At 37.3% G+C, this 19,882-nt stretch overlaps 1 protein-coding gene across 3 annotated transcripts in view; it reads right to left on the bottom strand.

Moving 5' to 3' along the window:
* TFDP2 (transcription factor Dp-2) overlaps positions 1-19,882 on the bottom strand; it is a 196,407-nt gene that overhangs the window by 140,905 nt on the left and 35,620 nt on the right. For all 3 annotated transcript variants that reach the window (XM_025377601.1, XM_025377604.1, XM_025377602.1), the window contains exon 2: positions 7,917-8,031. In XM_025377601.1, coding sequence (XP_025233386.1) covers positions 7,917-7,931 — 15 coding nt within the window. In that variant the 5' untranslated portion in view covers positions 7,932-8,031. The remainder of the gene's footprint in view (positions 1-7,916; positions 8,032-19,882) is intronic.

The following is a 19,882-nucleotide window of genomic DNA, read 5'->3' as shown; positions in this document are numbered from 1 at the left end:
GAAAGCAAGTAAGTAACGTGGCAGCCGTGAAGTTGCCAATAAATATTTCAAAATTCTATCCTCGCTGTTGCCCTTAATTTGTACTATTCTTAATCACTATCTAAAATGCTTTCAATACTATGTCATGTGAGGAATCAAATAAAGACCATTAATACCACAATGCAGAAGTAAAATACATCGGACTCAAGTCCAACTTCTTGGATTCATATTCTGGACCATCAAGCCTACTAAGGGTTTGGCCTTGGTCCAGTCATGCAATTTCCTCATCTGTAAATTGGAGGGTGATACCAGTACTTACCAATTCAGGTGGTTATAAAGACTAAATGAGATAATTCATGTAAAGCATACAGCACAGTATTTGGCACATACTGCTCAATCCATGTCAGCATACGTTACTGTCAGTATTATACTTGAGGGACTACCCACAGCAAGTATTTATGAATTCACTTTTAGATAATTTATTTTGTTTAAGGTAATATCCACTGCACTACTTTGGCATCACAGAGCTGAATACAGTAGTATCATCAAACAGAATATTAGAAATATATTACAAAGCCTGGAGGAAAAAAAATCCCTCAATTTTTGAAAACTTGGCAGAATGCAAACATCCAATAATTGGCCCCATTATTACTATTAAATAATTTTTGTAAGCACTGAAGATTTGTAATCTTGAAACATTACAATTTTGTTACATTACACTAACTTGTAACATCACAAGTTTGTGGTATGAGACCTCAAACTATACTTTTTTTTTTTTTTTTTTGAGACGGAGTTCCACTCTTGTGGCTCAGGCTAGAGTGCAATGGCACCATCTTGGCTCACTGCAACCTCCACCTCCCAGGTTCAAGAGATTCTCCTGCCTCAGCCTCCCAGGTAGCTAGGATTACAGGCACCTGCCACCACGCCCAGCTAATTTTTGTATTTTTAGTAGAGATGGGGTTTCACCACGTTGGCCAGGCTGGTCTCGAACTCCTGACCTCAAGTAATCCGCCCACCTTGGCTTCCCAAAGTGCTGGGATTACAGGCATGAGTCACTGCACCCGGCCTTCAAACTATACTTTCAAGGTACTACCACATGGAAAGGATTTTTTGACCCCTTTACTGAGATATCATTGATATATAAAAATGGCATATATTTAAGGTATACAACTTGATGTTTTGATATATGTATACATTGTAAAATGATCACCACAGTCAAGCTGACATATCCATTACCTCTATATAGCTATTATTGTGTAAATGTGTGTTGAGAAGATTCAATTTAAGATTTATCCTTTTAGCAAATTACAAGTGCACAATACAGAACTATTAATTATCATCATTGTGCAGTACATCGGATCTCCAGCAATCTGAAAAGATTCTAAAACACACAAAGCTTTATAACTTTATTAACTATCTACTTATTGTTTTAAACATTGATTGCTTATATTTTTCTTCTTCTTTTTTTTTTTCAGATGGAGTTTTGTTTTTGTTTCTCAGGCTGGAGTGCAATGGCACAATCTCGGCTCACTGTAACCTCTGCGTCCTGGGTTCAAGCAATTCTCCTACCTCAACCTCCCAAGTAGCTGGGATCACTGGTGTGCACCACCATGTCCAGCTAATTATGTATTTTTAGTAGAGATGGGGTTTCACCATGTTGGTCAGGCTGGTCTCAAACTCCTGTCCTCAAGTGATCCACCCATCTCGGCCTCCCAAAGTGCTGGGATTACAGGCATGAGCCACTGCGCCTGGCCGTATCTATATTTTTCACAAGCAATTATTTGATCGTTTATCATATCACAATGTAAGAGCTAATTATTTCATTATTTGATAATTCAAGTGCTCTACTAATAGCTGTTTCTGTGTGTCAAGAAGTATGTTAGCAGGACTATTTCCACATATTTTTCACATCCTAACAAGTGATTTTGATGCAAATCTATCTCTAGAATCTATCATCATCAAATTTTTATGACAGTAGCTGAGACTAAGTCATCTAGAAAATGGCCCCTTAATTCTATGTAGTTAATAGTGCAGATACTTAACTTTGTCTAGCTTCTTACCAGTTTTCAGTTAGAAATAAAGATAACACTGCAACAAAATTTGCAACAAATAACTGTATGTTATGGCTCTTCAGAGTTGCTCACAAATAATGTCAAATATCCAATTTGTTGAAGAGTTTACTGTGCCATTACTAATAACTCCCCTCCCTTTTAAACTCTTCTGCTATAGAAAGATGACAGAGGCAAAACTTGTTGGTGTTCTACTTTAAAAAGAAAGCAAAGAAGGCAAAGACAGCCTTTCATATATTGCATGCTTGATACAATATAACCATTTTAAGACATGTATTATAATAACTTCAAAAGGATCAGTTCACACTTTTTTGTTATACAACAATAATGGCAAAAACCTCAACTAAAACCACATATTCATAATAGAGAGTTCAGTTACTGGGTTACCGTTATGCTTAAACACCTGCTCTCAATATCCAACTTTTGCAGAGTAAAACAGCCAACGAATGTGGAAACTTTTTAAGCAGCTGTTCACCTGCATCTTAATAACCAACAAATTGTACTCCAAAATGATAAAAGTCAGCTGTGAGTCAATGCTGCATGCTAATCGTAGTCTCACAGATGGAGGGCAGGTGTCTGTATTTAAAGCTTATATATAAACCCAAAATAGACTTAATTAAAACTTCAAAATATGTATTAATTTCTACTATCAAAAACACTTTGTAAAGATTCAAAAAAACTGTATTATTTGAGAGTAGAAAAAGTTGGTTAGTGAAAGCATACTAAAATAATAGCTATTCTTTCCTTATTCTACCAATTTAAAAAAGACCTATCTTTCAATGAACAAGAGAAAAAAGTGAACTCATATTTCACATTAAATTCTTTGCCTAACCATGTCCTGAGGAAAATATTCTGAGTATTCCTCTTTTTTCTTAATTTTTAAAAATAAATTGTATTGTCTGTATTTAAGGTATAAAACATGATGTTATAAGAGATATATATATATAAAATGGTTACTATAGTGGAACAATATCTGGGTATTCCAGTGCTGTGTTGTGTACTATATAAGCAGTCACTACGCATCTACTGAATTCAAAATATCTAAGTTCAATTTTTAAGAATCAGAGCATATTCACTAATAATATTGTAATTTCACTGATATTCAACATTTCTGACTGACATAACATTACTGAAAGGAAAAGTTCAGAGTAAGATCATCTGTGCTCAGTTAAGCTCTACCTTTCACAGGCAAGGTGATTGTTGAACAGTCACTACAAAATGGGAATGATAGAACATATGTGCACGACAAACTAAAGAGCTCATAGGATCAACTTAAATGATTATGTAAATATATCTGTTAATGGCAAAACAACATTTAAGTGTGGTAAGTGTGGGTTGCCATCCAAATGGCAATGGCTTCCAACACTTCAACCCTGACACAGACCATATGCAAAAGAGAAATGCAAATGACCAATAAACATATAGAATGTTAATTTACCTAACTAGTAATCAGAGAAATGTAATAAATTGTACACCATTTTTTGCTGATTAAATTGGCAAAGATTTATAAACATATAAAAAGAAATGGCACTTTCATATACCACACATATATATATAAATCTGTGCAATCTTAGCAATATGAATCAAAAGCTCTAAAAAATTATACACACTTTGGCTCAGTAATTTCGTGGAATTTTGTCTTCTGGAAATAATATGATGAGTGAGCAAAAATAGACAAAATGTTCCAAAAAGGAAAAAAGCAGAAGTAACTTAATGGTCAACATTAGGAAACTGGTGTAATATCCGTACAATAAATAACATAAAATAGCCACTTAGGCCAGGTACCATGGCTCATGCCTGTAATAGCAGCACCTAGGGAGGCTAAGGCAGGAAGATTGCTTGAGCCCAAGAGTTTGAGACCAGTGTTAAGGAACATGGTGAGACCCTGTCTGTACAAAAAATAGAAGAAATTACGTAGGCAAGGTGCCTGTAGTCCTGCTCCTGGAGAGGCTGAGGTGGGAGCATCACTTGAGCCCAGGAGGTCGAGGCGGCAGTGAGCCATGATCACGCCATTGCACTCCAGCCTGGGCAACAGAGCAAGACCCTGTACCAAAATAAAATAAAATAAAATAATACAATACAATACAATTAAAATAAAATAAAATAAAATAAAATAAAGACACTTAAAATGATGTTCCAGAGATATCAAGATAAGAAAAGGCATTCATCACAGAAATTAAATAGTAGCCAGGCACGGTGCTCATGCCCGTAAACCCAGTCCCTTTGCAGTCCCTATTGCCCAGGTTGGAGGGCAGTGGCAACTTCCGCCTCCTGGGTTCAAGTGATTATCTTGCCTCAGCCCCTCTGGCCCAAGTAGTTGGGATTACAGGCACACTGCCACCATGCCCAGCTAATTTTTGTATTTTTAGTAGAGATGGGGTTTTACCATGTTGGCCAGGCTGGTCTCGAACTCCTGACCTCCAGTATCTGCCTGCCTTGACTCCCAAAGTGCTGGGATTAGAGGCGTAAGCCATCGCGCTGGGCCAATGTCTATACATTTTGATTGCTATATATACAAATTTGTGTACATATCAGATATCTTCCTAAGCAAAATTTTGCTGATAGTCTCTAGGCTATTTTTTCTTTGCTTTATCTGTATTTTCTAATTTTTCCATAATGAGTATTACAGCCTATGTATTTTTCTTGAAGATTCATTGACAAGGCAAAAAAACCCTCAAAAATTATATTTCAAATTCTTTACTGCATTATTGCTTAAATTAGAACATACCTGCATTATTGCTTAAATTACAACACACAGTCTAGAAGAATATCATTGGATACTAGACACTATTTGATAGTAACTTTACCCCAGATACAATAAATATGTTGCCAGCTCCTCACCTCTTCCTTTTGCAAAATGATCCATCCTACATCTCATGTAGTTCCAGTATGACAGTTAATCTTAGAGGTTCAACCGTGCCAGGCAGCACAAGTGGGCTCATGACTCAAAGCCTGGCCACTTACTGTATCCCATTTCCTTCTCCACAGTGTTTAAGCAAGGTCAACTCAAGCTCCTCCATAGATTTTGAAACACAAATACTAAAAAGGGGACAGGTGCAGTGGCTTACACCTGTAATCCCAGCACTTCAAGATCCCTTGAAGCCAGGGGTTTGAGACCAGCCTGGGCAACACAGCCAGACTCCATCTCTTTAAAAAACAAAAGTTCCCTCTCTCCTTCTGAGACAAGTATTATGAGGCCAGTGCAAGCCATTATGCCACCATATAGAGGGCCTAAAGACGGAAGGAGACAGACCCCTGACATCATCGTTTGATCTCCTGAATCCAGATGTGTTTAAAGCAGTCTCTAGGCTTTTCAATTATATAAGTCAATACATTCCACTTTTTGTCTTCAGCTGTTTTGATAGGGTTTCGATCATTTGCAACTATAAAAGACCTAATAAAGCACGGGTAAGACAAAAGTCACTCTTCCACAAAAAAAAACTGTTGTCATAAGAGAAATGTAAAATGAGAAACAAATTTAAAATGTTAAGTATTTAAATACATGTTTAGTAATGCCTCTGTAAGAGGGCAATCTCTTCCCTATCTATAATCTCTTCTGTGTTTGTGAATCACTTCTCAGTAACGTGATACAACTGATCACTTCTCCTCCTTGAAACACTTTCTTCACCTGGGCCTCCAGATCATCAGGATAACTCTTTTCTTCCTGTCTTTGCCCATTCTTTGAGTCTCCTTTATGGCTTCTCTTGCTTTCCATCTTTTTGTTGGAGAATCCCTGTGCTCAGACCTTGGTCCTTATGTATTTGTATCCATGCACTCACTATATGATCACATGTAGTCCCACTGCTTTACAATAATTTTAATATGAAATGACCCCAAAATTTCTACATCCATTCCTAAGCTTTCCCCTGAGCACCAGAGTCACTTATCAAATTGCCTAGCCAATATCTCCACTTGGAAGTTTTTAGGTTTCTCAGCCTTAGTATGTTCAAAACAGAATGTTTAAGTTTATCACAATATCCTATATCTCCCTAAAAATTCCTCTTCCAATTAAACAGCACAGTCATTTACCCAGTTACACAAGTCAAATACTGAGAAGTCTCTAACTTCTTTGCTGCCCTCATATCCTAATAACTCAATAAATCCTGTGACTGTCCCTAAATAATGAAGCAAAATCTGTATCTGCTTCTAGTTACTAATGCATGTTAAAAGCAATGTTCTGAATTATACCCCAAAATAAGCAAACAGACATAAAGTAAATAAGGGTTTGTTTGTTAATGCTATTGTTCGGCTGCATAGTGGGCAATATTTAGAACTATCGGTCTGACTCACAAGAAGCCCTTTATCATCTTTCCTCACACACTGTGCTGGGCCCGCAGCAGTCATTTTATGCAACAACAACACTTGCTTCTCCTAGTCACAACTAACTAAATCACCAGTCGACATCAGACTTAAACCGTGCCAGAGGCCCCTCCTAAGGAGTCTGAAATTGGAGCTTATACAGGCAGGCAGAATGTATCATCAGGCTGCCTCCTTCATTTTCTTTTCTTTTTTTTTTTTTTTCTCTGAGACGGAGTCTTGTTCTGTCACCCAGGCTGGAGTGCAGTGGATGGAGCTCAGCTCACTGCAAGCTCCGCCTCCCAGGTTTATGCCATTCTCCTGCCTCAGCCTCCCAAGTAGCTGGGACTACAGGCAGCTGCCACCGTGCCCAGCTAATTTTTGTATTTTTAGTAGAGACAGGGTTTCACCACATTGGCCAGGCTGGTCTCGAACTCCTGAGCTCAGGTGATCTGCCCACCTCGGCCTCCCAAAGTGCTGGGATTACAGGCGTGAGCCACCGTGCCCAGTCTGCCTCCTTCCCTTTCTTCACACCTCTCTCTGAACAGGCTGGTCCCCTAACATGTAGATGGAGACACTGAGTGGGGCCATGTTCTACCATCCTGGCTGGGAAACTGAGAAAGATGATTTGGACAGACAGACGAAGGGAGAAATGGAGCAGGTACACAGTAACAAGTTGAGAGAGATGAGAAAGGAAAACCAAATACTGCTTCAATTCCTGCTGGATTTCTAGTTTCTGGGCCTGGATCTTTCTGAGAGTCCACAAAATTCCCACTCTTAAATTCCTTGAGACATCCCTGTATCTTTATAATAAATTCCCTTTTCGTTTAATTCCCAGTCAAAGATTCCTACATAATAATATAGGAACAGCAAATCAATTATACTTTAATACATATAACATAGGAACAGTAAAGCAATTTATAAATAATTCCCCTATATGTTGTACTCTTTAAGGCATAATTCTCTACCATAACTGGAAATAAACTCATTAATAAAGAATGACAAATAAATATATAAAGAGTGACATATAACTTGAAAGGAGGTATATTCAGAAATGATCACCTCAAGTAGAGGGGAAAAACTTGAATAACTTCTCCAAAACATCTAAAATCTAATGTTTCTTCAGGAACCATCTCATGGAAGGTAGCAAGCTACTTTCAAACAATATCTGAGCATACATATTTCCCTGAGTAACCAAAAAATAAAAATAAAAAAATTAAGCCAAAGAAAATAGTAATTTGCTCAAAAAGGCCCAGGAACCCTCCAGCAAGTACCAAAACAAATTTATTACGATATCCAAAAGACGAGGGTGGGAAACTTTCTGGAGGTAGCAATTTGCAGCTGTTGAGAAGTAACTTGGTGCCAATTTGCAAGAATGATACCATCTCCATTAGGGCACTGTATTCAATCGCATTAAAGTTTATCTCATATTCTGCATAAACATAAACAAATACAATTATAAATCCATGCAAGTAAATTAAATCTGATTAACCAGAATGGTGAGAAAATATGTAGGAAAAAGCACAGCTCACTTTAAAAAATACTTACATTAAAAAGTTTACAAATACTTACATTTTTTGCCGTCATGTCAAACTGTATTCTATTTAAGGTTCTGTAAAGCCATTAAAAAAAGAAAAAGAAAAAAAGAAAAAAACCTTTGTCTTCAATAATTCTTTAAAAGAACAACCTGTTAAAGGAAAACAGAGGGAATAATAATGTAATAATAATAGGCAACATTTATGTCATATTTACTATGTGATATGCATTGTTATCTAAGTGAACTGTCTAAATTAATCTTCACAACAACACTATGAGGTTTGTACCATCTTAATCCCCATTTTCCAGATAAAAACCAGGGCTTAGAAAGGTTAAGTAATGTGACCAAGACAACTCAGTTCACAAGCAATGGAGCCTGGGCTTTGAAATGGTATTAGGCTATGCTGCTTTAGAAAACCCACTGAAAGAAACACCAGGGCTTCTTGGAGAAATGGCTGATTCTAGTGCAAGATAAACCTAGAACATCTTATTGTGCCTAAAGTAAGGAAGGGCTCAAAAAATGATGGAGACATGTCAAAAGCACACAGAAACTAGCTTAAAGAGCCTACAACTGGACAATTTGCAACAACTGAGCACCAAAGTACCTAATAATAGTAACAGATTATAAACCCATTGAATAAAATAATAATCCAGGATTATTGGGGCTAATGGGGGAGAAGAGAAATTCTTTGCATTAGAACGCCAACTAATAAATATAAATGAGTGATACAGTTAGTAAAACTTCCATTTTGGAACCATCATAACTAATAAGAAAAGAATCATTAATATACAGTAAAACTAGTCAGTGAAAATGTGGTGAAAAATAGGTATTTCGATAGCGCTGAAATATCTCCCTACAAATTCAAATTTTCTAGTGAAAGAAATACGGCATAAACCACTTTAGCCAAATGATCAAAGTTACCAATGATTACCAATAATGGGGCAAGCCAACATGTGTCTCTTCAAGCGCACTGAGATGGATACCACATGAATTCTGAGGTACATTTGCCCAATATGCAAAATCTAAATCTAACCATGAGGAAATATCAGAGAAATACAAATTGAGAGGCATTCTACAAAATAATGGCCTGAATTCTTCAAAAAATGTTAGTGTCATGAATGGCAAAGAAAGGCTGAGAAACTTTCCAGATTTAAAAAGACTAAAAACTGCTGGGTGTGGTGGCTCACGCCTGTAATCCCAGCACTTTGGGAGGCTGAGGTGAGCGGATCACCTGAAGTCAGGAGTTCAAGACCAGCCTGGCCAACATGGTGAAACCCCTTCTCTACTAAAAATACAAAAAAATGACCTGGGTGTGGTGGTGCGTGCCTGTAGTCCCGGCTACTTGGGAGGCTGAGGCAGGAGACTTGCTTGAACTCATGAGGCGGAGGTTGCAGTGAGCCAAGATTGCGCCACTGCACTCCAGCCTGGGAGACAGAAAAAAAACTGCTGTGAAGACCATTATTTGGGTAATTGGAGATTAGGTCTACAGACTGGATAACAGTATTGTTTCAATGTTACATTTCCTGATTTTGATCCATGAACTGTGGAGTTTTCTTTTCTTCACATCTTTTTGGATTCCAAAAACTATGGAGTTTTCTATAATTGAGGGTCCTTTTTCTTACAAAACATACACTAAAATATTTAGGAGTGGAGGGGTATAATGGTGGCAACTTACTCTCAAATGATGAAAAAAATATGATCTCACTTTACAGAGAAAGTGAGAATAATAAAGAATATATGACAAAATGGTTACAACTGGTGAATCTGGGTGAAGGGCATCTGGGAGTTCTTTGACCTATTTTTGTAACTTTTCTCTTATTTTAAAATTATCTCAAAATTAAACTTTAATAAGACATTCAAGGGGAAGGATAAAATAAAACTTAACTTTGAAAAGATCATAAATAATGGGGGTTCAAAGAAATGGGGGCTTCAAATGGCTGCCTTATATGCTAGAATTTGAATCTACAAGTAAAATTTTGTGGAAGAAAAGCAAGGTTTTTTGTTGTTGTTGTTTTCTGTTTTCTCATGCGCAGAACGTGCAGGTTTGTTACATAGGTATACATAAGTGTATGTGTGCCCTGGTGGTTTGCTGCACCTATCAACCCATCACCTAGGTTTTAAGCCCCACATGCATTAGCTATTTGTCCTGATGCTCCCCCTCCCATTTTTTTTGCTTTTCAATAAAACACTGAATTTGTAATTTTTCAGTGATAAAGCATAAATTTAAAAATCTAAGTAAAACCTGAACTACAATTACAAGTTTTGCTTTCTCACTGTAGTTGTACAATGTCTATTATGACCTAACCTAAAAATAAACTTCCTATGCTATATCTGTTCTACATTTATCAATTATTTCTTACATCCTCTATAGTGATATAAATTTAAATATGAGATAAATAAAGCACAAATTCCTGATATCCCATTCAACAGACTACTTGGCATATTCAAACTAAGAATTTAAAGTTAAAGTATAAGTATTGCAGTTTTGAAGATTAATATTTCAACCAAGCTTGATCTAACAGATCTATATAGAATTCTGTATCTGATAGATCTGAAACATCTCTTCAGGCACAAATTTATAAAATTTGTCCATATATGCTATCACCAAAGAGGAAGCAAAAATTTCAGAGAGGAAATATCACACAGATTATGGTCTCTGACTACAATGCAATTAAATTAGGAATCAATTATTTTTTAAAAAGTTAAAAGTTATATATTTAGCTATATTATTAAACACTCCATGAATCTGAAATATTTAGAACTAGAATGACATTTTAAAAGTAATAAAAAATAAAATATTCAGAAATAAATGACAATGAAAATTTTAAAAACGTATAAAATCCAGCAGAACTAGTACTTAGGGTATATTTATATTTCCTTTTATTCATTAAGTCATCAATCAATTTAAATACATAAAAGAACAGTGAGAACTCAAAGAAATATGACAAGAAACAAAGAGCATAAATTAATGAAATAGAAAAAAAATCAACAAATTAACAACCTGGTTCTAAGTGTCCCGCTTAAAGTCAGCATCTAATAAATAAAGCAGCAGTGCAGTAGAGTAGAAAGAGTATGGACTTTGGCTCCGTCTCAGCTCTGATCCTTATTAGTTGTGTAATCCTGAACAAGTAACCTAACCTCTTAGAGTCTCCATGTCTTCATCTGAAAAATTGATATACTGAATGTTTCAGAGTTATGTTAGGAGTTTATATGCCCTCCACTTGATACATAAATATTCTGAACACTCCTAACAACAAAGAAGTTCAACTTTAACCAATTTAAGACTATCTCATGACCTGCTGAAATAGTTATAACAAAAAAACTACAAAATATTTTCCATCAAAAATATGGTTTGAACATGTTAAATTTTAGAAACCCTCTATATTTCCAAAGCAAACACTATTGCCTACCCAATATCATTTTCCTCTTCTTCCTTACAAGCTGACGTGGCAATGTGCCCAGCTACAAATACTACATCGTCAACCTTCCTCTCAGATGGGCTAACCATATCACAGATGACGTAATTCTGGCCAATGAAATATAAGCAGACATTGTTGGTGTGGGCTACCAGATTCAGCTAGTAGGTGTCCTTTTTTCCCCACCCCTTATGTTTTTTTGTGCCCAGAGCATAGTTATGATGGCGAGAGCTGCTTGTCTCTGGACATCTGCTTCATTTCTGAATTCAGTACTCAACAATGTTATATTTCCTGAGGGCTGGGCTATTGAGGGTCACTGTGTTATTCATGCAAACAAAATGAAATTAACAGAGTATTACTATTTCAGCCAATATAGTAAGAGGATACCAATAAAAATAGCCACATTAATTAGCTTCACAGAACAAAGTACAATTTTGTTTGGTATTCCTTTGACTCTCCACACCAGAGTACAGCACAAACTGGAATCTCTAAGTATTACCTAAATAATAAATGTTTGAAATAGAGCCAAAGTGCATGGATTTCTTAAGCAAATTTACCTTAACATCTCTGTGTCTCAATTTCTTCATCTCCAAAATAGTAAGAGTCAGCCACTTAATTAAATGAGTCAATACATGTAAAATTACTAAGACACTGCTTAGCACAAGGTAAGCATTCAATGCTAGAGGGGGAAAAAATCTGTTCATTGATTTCTCATGACAAATTAAGGCTTCCTTCTCTAAAATAAATAATACATAATTCCCACATTGTAGAAGTGAAAAATACCATAACATACATCCAATTTCAAAATAGAAAAAAAAAATCTGTTTAATTGTGGTTAAAAAAAACTCTTCTAAAATTAACAAGAGTAGGCAATAACTTCATTCATTCATTACTCATCCAGCAAATACTGAACAGTCACTATGTGCATGGCACTATCTCAGGCAATGAAGACGGCCTAGCAGATGAGAAAGACTGTAATCACCAAACATTCAAATGTAATTTTAAAGAAATAAAGTTACATTAAGATAGACACCGTAAAAACAAATGGGATTGTGACAGAGACCTTCTTCATTCAATTAAAAATTAAGTATGCTGTATTGGCTTTGAATGATACTTTATAGCACTTTAATTTAAAAATACACGTTTCTAAATAGTTTTAAAGTTTTTGTCTTTTTTGACATTGTCTTTAATCTATAAATTATTTGCATTGTATGACTTAAATCTTCAAAAGTGTCCAGAAATTAAATAAATTTGGCACAGAAAGGTTCAAGAAGTTGCCATCTTTGGCAGAATGGATGATTCTCAGAGATAAACCAGCCATGTGCACTGATGCATTATGTTTTATCCAGACTCAACAATTGCACACTTCTTCCTGTCACCAAGCTCTTCTGTTAGTTAAAAAAATAAGTTGGATTTCTTCTTCCAGCTTCATGAACACATTATGTCAAGCTCAAAAAGTCAATCTTTTGACCTCACCATCTGCCATGATCTCTTGTCAGTTTCAGACAATGCAACTCCCACAGATGGTCTCAAAATGCAAGCCCTTTCCCATTCCAATCACAATTTAGCAGCTCCAGCCACAAAGCCTCTTAAAATTAATCAAAATACAAGGAAGAAAGCAAAAACAGCTATGGATAAATTTGTAGAATCATGCAGTAACATAATTTGAATCAGGATTTGCACACTTTCTAACACTGCCAAAAAAGCTGCTACTAAAATTTAATAGGAAAGGTAGCATATTTAAATGGCAGACATAACTAATTTTAAATACATGCTCATGACTCAAAATTTAGAAAATACACAAAAAGCAAGAAACAAATATCAGCCATAATCCTACTTGTCAGAAGCAACTTCAATAAACTTATTGGTATAAATCCCTTCAGTATTCTCTCTGTGCACTCAAACTTTTGAAATGTGGTATTAATTAGAAGACATTTTCTTTTTTCCTTTTTTTTTTTTCCCCGAGACGGAGTCTTGCTCCATCACCTGGGCTAGAGTGTAGTGGCACAATCTCGGCTCACTGCAACCTCTACCTCCTGGGTTCAAGCAGCAATTCTCCTGCCTCAGCCTCCCAAGTAGCTGGGATTACAGGCACACACCACCATGTCTGGCTAATTTTTGTATTTTTAGTAGAGATGGGGTTTCACCATGTTGGCCACGCTGGTCTTGAACTCCTGACCTCGTGATCCACCCGCCTCAGCCTCCCAATGTGCTGGGATTACAGGCGTGAGCCACCACGCCCAGCCCTAGAAGATATTTTCATAGAAAGGGATAATATGTAACCTTTTCTTAGGTGAAGAGCTTATCTAGGCATTCTCTCAAGTGCTTCATATGTATATCATATCATTCCCACCACATTTAACTCTATCAGATAAATGTTGTTATTTTCATTTTACAGAAGACAAAACAGTTTTAGAGAGTTCAAGCAATTTTCCCAGCTAACCAACTGTACAAATTACAGTGCCAGAATATGAATCCAGGATCTCACACCAGCAAAAGTGTTCTTAACTACTATAATACTTTACAAGATATATCTGACTTGAGATATAATATAGTCTCAAGATATTATAATAAAATGATATATAATTATTATTACAATAATATTACAATAAATTCAAAAAAATGATAACCTACTATACTGAAAGAATCCTTTAAAATCTCATATAGGACATATACATATGACATATAATTTTTCTCCTTTTCAATTGTTTAAAATTTCAATATTAAATTGAATTTTTCTTTATTTTTTGAGTAGGTTGTGTGAAAGTTGATTACATGCCAGTCAGAGCTTGCCAGCTCCCCAAAACCTTACTAGTGCCAATGAGCTTTATTGAAGTGATATGCAACATTTCTCCTTTTTATAAAACCTCTAACCTCTTTGTTCTTCAGACATAGCCAAGACTACATGGTCTGTGTGTATTCCCCAAATCGCAATTCTTTTTTTTTTTTTTTTGAGACAGAGTGTGGCTCTGCCACCCAGGCTGGACTGCAGTGGCATGATCTTGGCTCACTGCAACCTCTCCCTCCCGGGTTCAAGCAATTCTCCTGCCTTAGCCTCCCAAGTAGCTATGATTACAGGAGCCCACCACCACGCATGGCCAATTTTTTTATTTTTAGTAGAGACGGGGTTTCACCATGTTGGCCAGGCTGGTTTCAAACTCCTGACCTCAAGTGATTCCGCCCACCTCAGCCTCCCAAAGTGCTAGGATTACAGGCATGAGCCACCATGCCCGGCCTGCAATTTTCTTCTCAAATAAAATATTTTAATCCCAGAGATTTGTTGCTATATTTCAACTTGACAGTTGTAAATTTCCTCATTCACTTTTTTCACAGCTACACAGTATTCCTTTACATCGTTTCACTAGCCTCTACTGACAGACATTTAGATTTCATAATCTAAACTAGTGACAGTAATGACATTTTAATAACTCAAATCTTTAATGTTGTCTAGCATGCTGATGTGGTACATGCCTACCTCTCCAGTTCTATTAAACCCCTTTCCCACACCTCTTTTCTGATCCATTTCCACTGGCTTCTGTAAGTTCTTCAAAAACGTGCTCCTCCTGCCTCAAGGGCCTCTGTACATGCTGTTCCTTCTGTCTGGAACCTTTACTTGACAAACTCATCTTCCTTTAGATCCCGTCTCAAATGTCACTTTCTCAGGGAAAACCATCTGTTTTCTACTACCCAGTCTAGGCCAGGGGTATCAACCTATTGCTCTCCTACTTTCTCCTTTAATAGTATATACTGAGTTGCCATTGTATATTTATTTCTGTGATAATAAGATTGTGGTCTGTCTCTGCCAACTGAAGTATAAATTCCATGAGGGCAGGAACCCTGTCCATTTTGTTCACTCTTACATACCAAACACCTGGCACATGGTTGAAGCTTAAGAAATATTTGTTAAACGAATTATAGACTCAGTATTTTATTTATTTTCATCCTTTAAAAATGTATGACAACCCCATTCAATATGACTTGGCAGAAAATGAAAACCATGCAAACATTTAACACATACACATCTGAAATGTCAGTAAGCTACATTTTTTTTTTTTTTTTTGAGATGGAGTCTCGCTCTGTCATCTAGGCTAGAGGGCAGTGGTGCAATTTCAGCTCAGTGAAACCTCTGGCTCCTGGGTTCAAGCGATTCTCCTGCCTCAGCCTCCCAAGTAGCTGGGGTTAAAAGTATGTACCACCACCCCTGACTAACTTTGTATTTTCAGTAGAGACGGTGTTTCTCCATTTTGGTCAGGCTGGTCTCAAACTGCCGAACTCAGGTGATCCGCCCGCCTCGGCCTCCCAAAGTGCTGGAATTACAGGCATGAGCCACCGTGCTTGGCCAGCCACATAGTGTTTTGAATGTCATTTTTCTATCATGTTGACAAAGTGATTGAAAACAAGTAGCTTAATACTAAAAGAAGATTAGATACAGAGTACTATCTTACCAAATAAATTTATTGAGGTAGAATTCTTCTGTCACTCCCTGGCAAACTGATTTTTTTTTTTTTTTTTAATTGAAACAGAGGTCTCACTATATTGCCCAAGCTGGCCTCAAATTTCTGGCCTCAAGACATCCTCTTGTCTCAGCCTCCTGAGTAGCTGGCGCTACAGGCACGTGTATCTATCATTCACCAGCATTTTATTTGTATTCGTTAATTTTTAAAAAATTGTAATAGAGCACAATTAGTTTCATTAATTTTTAGCAGAAAAAAATAGGCGAGAGTTTTTCTTAAAAAAACACTTTTATTTACTAAAAGCTGTTCTTCCTAGAACCACTGGCATTTTACACTTTACACAAAAAAAAGAGACTTATTTTTATGTTAATTGCTCCCTTTATTTTAGAGACAGGGTCTCACTCTGTCACCCAGGCTACAGTGCAGTGGCATGATCTCAACTCACTGTAACCTCCACCTCCTGGGTTCAAGTGATCCTCCCACCTCAGCCTCCTCAGTAGCTGGGACTACAGGTGTGTCCACATCTGGCTAATTTTTGATATTTTTGCAGAGATGGAGTTTCGCCATGTTGCCCAGGCTGGTCTTGAAGTCCTAAACTCAAGAGATCTGCCCATCTCAGCCTCCCAAAGTGCTGGGATTGCAGGCATGAGCCACCACGCTCAGTCCATTGCTCATTTTTTAAAATTGAAAAAAAAAAAAAAACAAAAAAAAAGCCCAGACTTACATAAGCTTTTATCCAGACTCTCTACAATGATAAAAACTGGTTAATACTATAAGCAATCATTAACAGTATATATGTGTAGTGAAATAATGAATAAGAAAATGTATAATGAGATAACCAGATACATCAATAATGTTATCTGAGCACTACTCATTCATTTACTTATTGGATAAATACTTATTGATAGCTAGCTACCCGTCAAACACTGAGTATTAAAAATACTGAGCACTGGCCGGGTGCAGGGGCTCACACCTGTAATCCCAGCACTTTGGGAAGCCCTGGTAGGCAGACTGCTTGAGCCTATGAGTTTGAGTCTAGCCTGGGCAAAACAGTGTATCCTATCTCTCAAAACATACAAAAAAATTCACCAGGCATGGTCACACATACCTGTGGTCCAAGCTACTCTGGAGGCTGAGGCAGGAGGATCCCTTGAGCCCAAGAGGTAGAGGCTGTAGTGAGCCACAATCACGCCACTGCACTCCAGCCTGAGCAATAGAGTGAAACTCCGCCTTGGAAAAAAAAAAAAAAAAGATACTGAGCATTAAATGCTCATCCTTCAAGATACTATGGAAAACAACAACAGTCCCTGCCTTCATGGAGCCTATATTTTAGCTATGAAGGCATGCATTAAATGACAAATTTCACAATTAACTACTTAATGACAGTCACTACAAGTGCTATGATGGAGACATAAAAGATTCATAGAAACAGGCCGGGCATGGTGGCTCATGCCTGTAATCCCAGCACTTCGGGAGGCTGTGGCACGTGGATTACCTGAGGTCAGGAGTTCGAGACCAGCCTGGCCAACATGGTGAAACCCCGTCACTACTAAAAATACAAAAATTAGCCGGGCATGGTGGCACATGCCTGTAATCCCAGCTACTCGGGAGGCTGAGGCAGGAGAATCACTTAAGCCTGGGAGGCGGAGGTTGAAGTAAGCTGAGGTCGTGCCACTGCATTCCAGCCTGGGCGACAGAGACTATCTCAAAAAAAAACCAAAAACAAAAAAAAACAAAAAAACAAGATTCATAGAAACATGTAAAATAGAGGACTTGAACTCTGGTGGTTTTACAGAAGACTTCTCTGAGGAAGTCAAGTTTGAGCTGAGCTCACCAAAAAAAGAAAAAAAAACCAACAACACAAACTGAGTAAACCATTGGCAAAGAGACAAGGATATATTCTATTCAAAGGAAACATCACAGGAAAGACCAAAGGAAGAAAAGTATGTGGGAGGTTCCACGGTCTAAGGAAGGCTCTAATAATATGTGCCAAAAAACAAAGGGCAAGGCAATGGGCTGCTAAGAGATGAGGTAGGAAGCCAGATCATGCAGGATACTGATTTTTCAAAATTTTAATCAGATTTGGCCAGGTGTGGTGGCTCACGCCTGTAATCCCAGCACTTTGGGGGCTGAGGCAGGAAGATCACTTGTGCTCAGGAGTTTGAGATCAGCCTGGACAACGTAGTGAAACCCCATCTCTACTAAAAATACAAAAATTAGCCACATGTGGTGAAGGGTGCCTGTAATCCCAGTTACTTGGGAGGCTGAGACAGGAGAATCACCTGAACGCAGGAGATGGAGGCTGTAGTGAGCCAAGATAGTGCCATTGCACTCCAGCCTGGGTGACAGAGCAAGACCCTGTCTCAAAAAAAAAAAAAAAAAATTAAATCAGATTAGTGAGAAGCCTCAGAATGATTTTAAGTAGAGAGTTACAGCATCTGAACCAAAGATGGAACCAAATTCACCAAAGATTAAGTAAAAATTATTTGCATTCTAATTCTTTAAAAACCAGTAATATTAGCTATATCCTGTAATTATTTGGTAACTGAAATGCTCAGTCATTTCTTGACTACACCAAATACGTTTCTATTCACTATTTATCTAGCACTCAAACCACCTTAAACCTCTGTAACAAGACTCTCAGCTCAGAAATAAGAAAAAAAAAATTCCCCAGAGCTCAAAAGTAGCTTTCACAAAACTAGTTAGTAACTCAAGTCCTTAGGCCTTCCCTTGTCTTATACATTTTATTTAGCATAAAGTTCTTAGTATATGTGCTTTCATTTTCAGGCTAGGAGCCAATTATACTTAGCAGAAAGACATGGTAAAAGGGAGCAAACGGGCTAACACTGTTATAGGTGAACACATTGACAAAGTGATTGACAACAAGCAGCTTAATACTAAAAGAAGATTAGATACAGAGTACTATCTCACCAAATAAATTCATTGAGGTAGACTTCTTCTGTCACTCCCTGACAAACTGATGTTTTTTTTTTTTTTAATTGAGACAGAGGTCTCGCTATATTGCCCAAGCTGGCTTAAAATTTCTGGCCTCAAGACATCCTCTTCTCTCAGCCTCCTGAGTAGCTGGGGCTACAGGCACGTGCCACCACATCCAACCAAAACTGGATTGACATGTTCTACAACAAAACCTAAATGCTACTTTCATTTCAAATATATTATGCAATATTAACAGATTATCAATATGTATTATTTGTTCTTAATTGCTGAAAACAAAAGACTGAGGGCGAAAACTTACTATTGTCCCGACCCAAAGAGGAAATATTAGATGAGAGCACACAAATTAAGAATAAAATCACATTGTGAGATCCTGCCAAGAACCTAATATATTATTTTATCAAGCAGTACAAGCCAAATTTTAAACCATTAATTCACTCATGCACAATGACTACATGGATCAGATCACCTGTTATACATACGCTGCTTAGCAAAGTCTCATTTCCAGATTAAATTAGCATCACAAACGTTAAGACTTATCTTTACTTGAACCATCAAAACAAGCCAGATGACTTTTTTTTTTTTTTCTGAGACGGAGTCTCGCTGTCACCAGACTCGAGTGTAGTGACGCGATCTTGGCTCACTGCAACCTCCGCCTCCCGGGTTCAAGCGATTCTCCTGCCTCAGCCTCCCAAGTAGCTGGGACTACAAGCATGTGCCATCACACCCGGACAACTTTTTTTGTATTTTTAGTAGAGACAGGGTTTCACCATGTTGGCCAGGATGGTCTTGATCTCTTGACCTCATGATCCTCCTTGCCTCTCACCCTCCCAAAGTGCTGGGATTACAGGAGTGAGCCACCACACCCAGCCGATGTTTTAAAATATCATTTGGTATTAATATAAGCTTATAGACAAAGTATTGTATAATGAACTATGCAAGCATGAAATGTTCAATTTGGGTCATTAAAATGTGGTCACTGTGACCAACAAAAGCTTCCAAAAAGACAAAGATGGGGCATTCAAAAGGAAGCAATTGGAGAATAAAATAGCACTATTTCTAATGCTTATTTAGAATACCACTATACTTATACAAACACCTAATCTATATTCAAGTGAAAATGAAACATTTTATAATTTTATAATCAGCATCATCATGGTACTTAATAAATAATTT

Source organism: Theropithecus gelada, chromosome 2 (assembly GCF_003255815.1).
Source record: "Theropithecus gelada isolate Dixy chromosome 2, Tgel_1.0, whole genome shotgun sequence".
NCBI lineage: Eukaryota > Metazoa > Chordata > Mammalia > Primates > Cercopithecidae > Theropithecus > Theropithecus gelada.
Note: the sequence above shows the minus strand (reverse complement) of the source record. Positions and strands in the feature narration are given on the sequence as shown.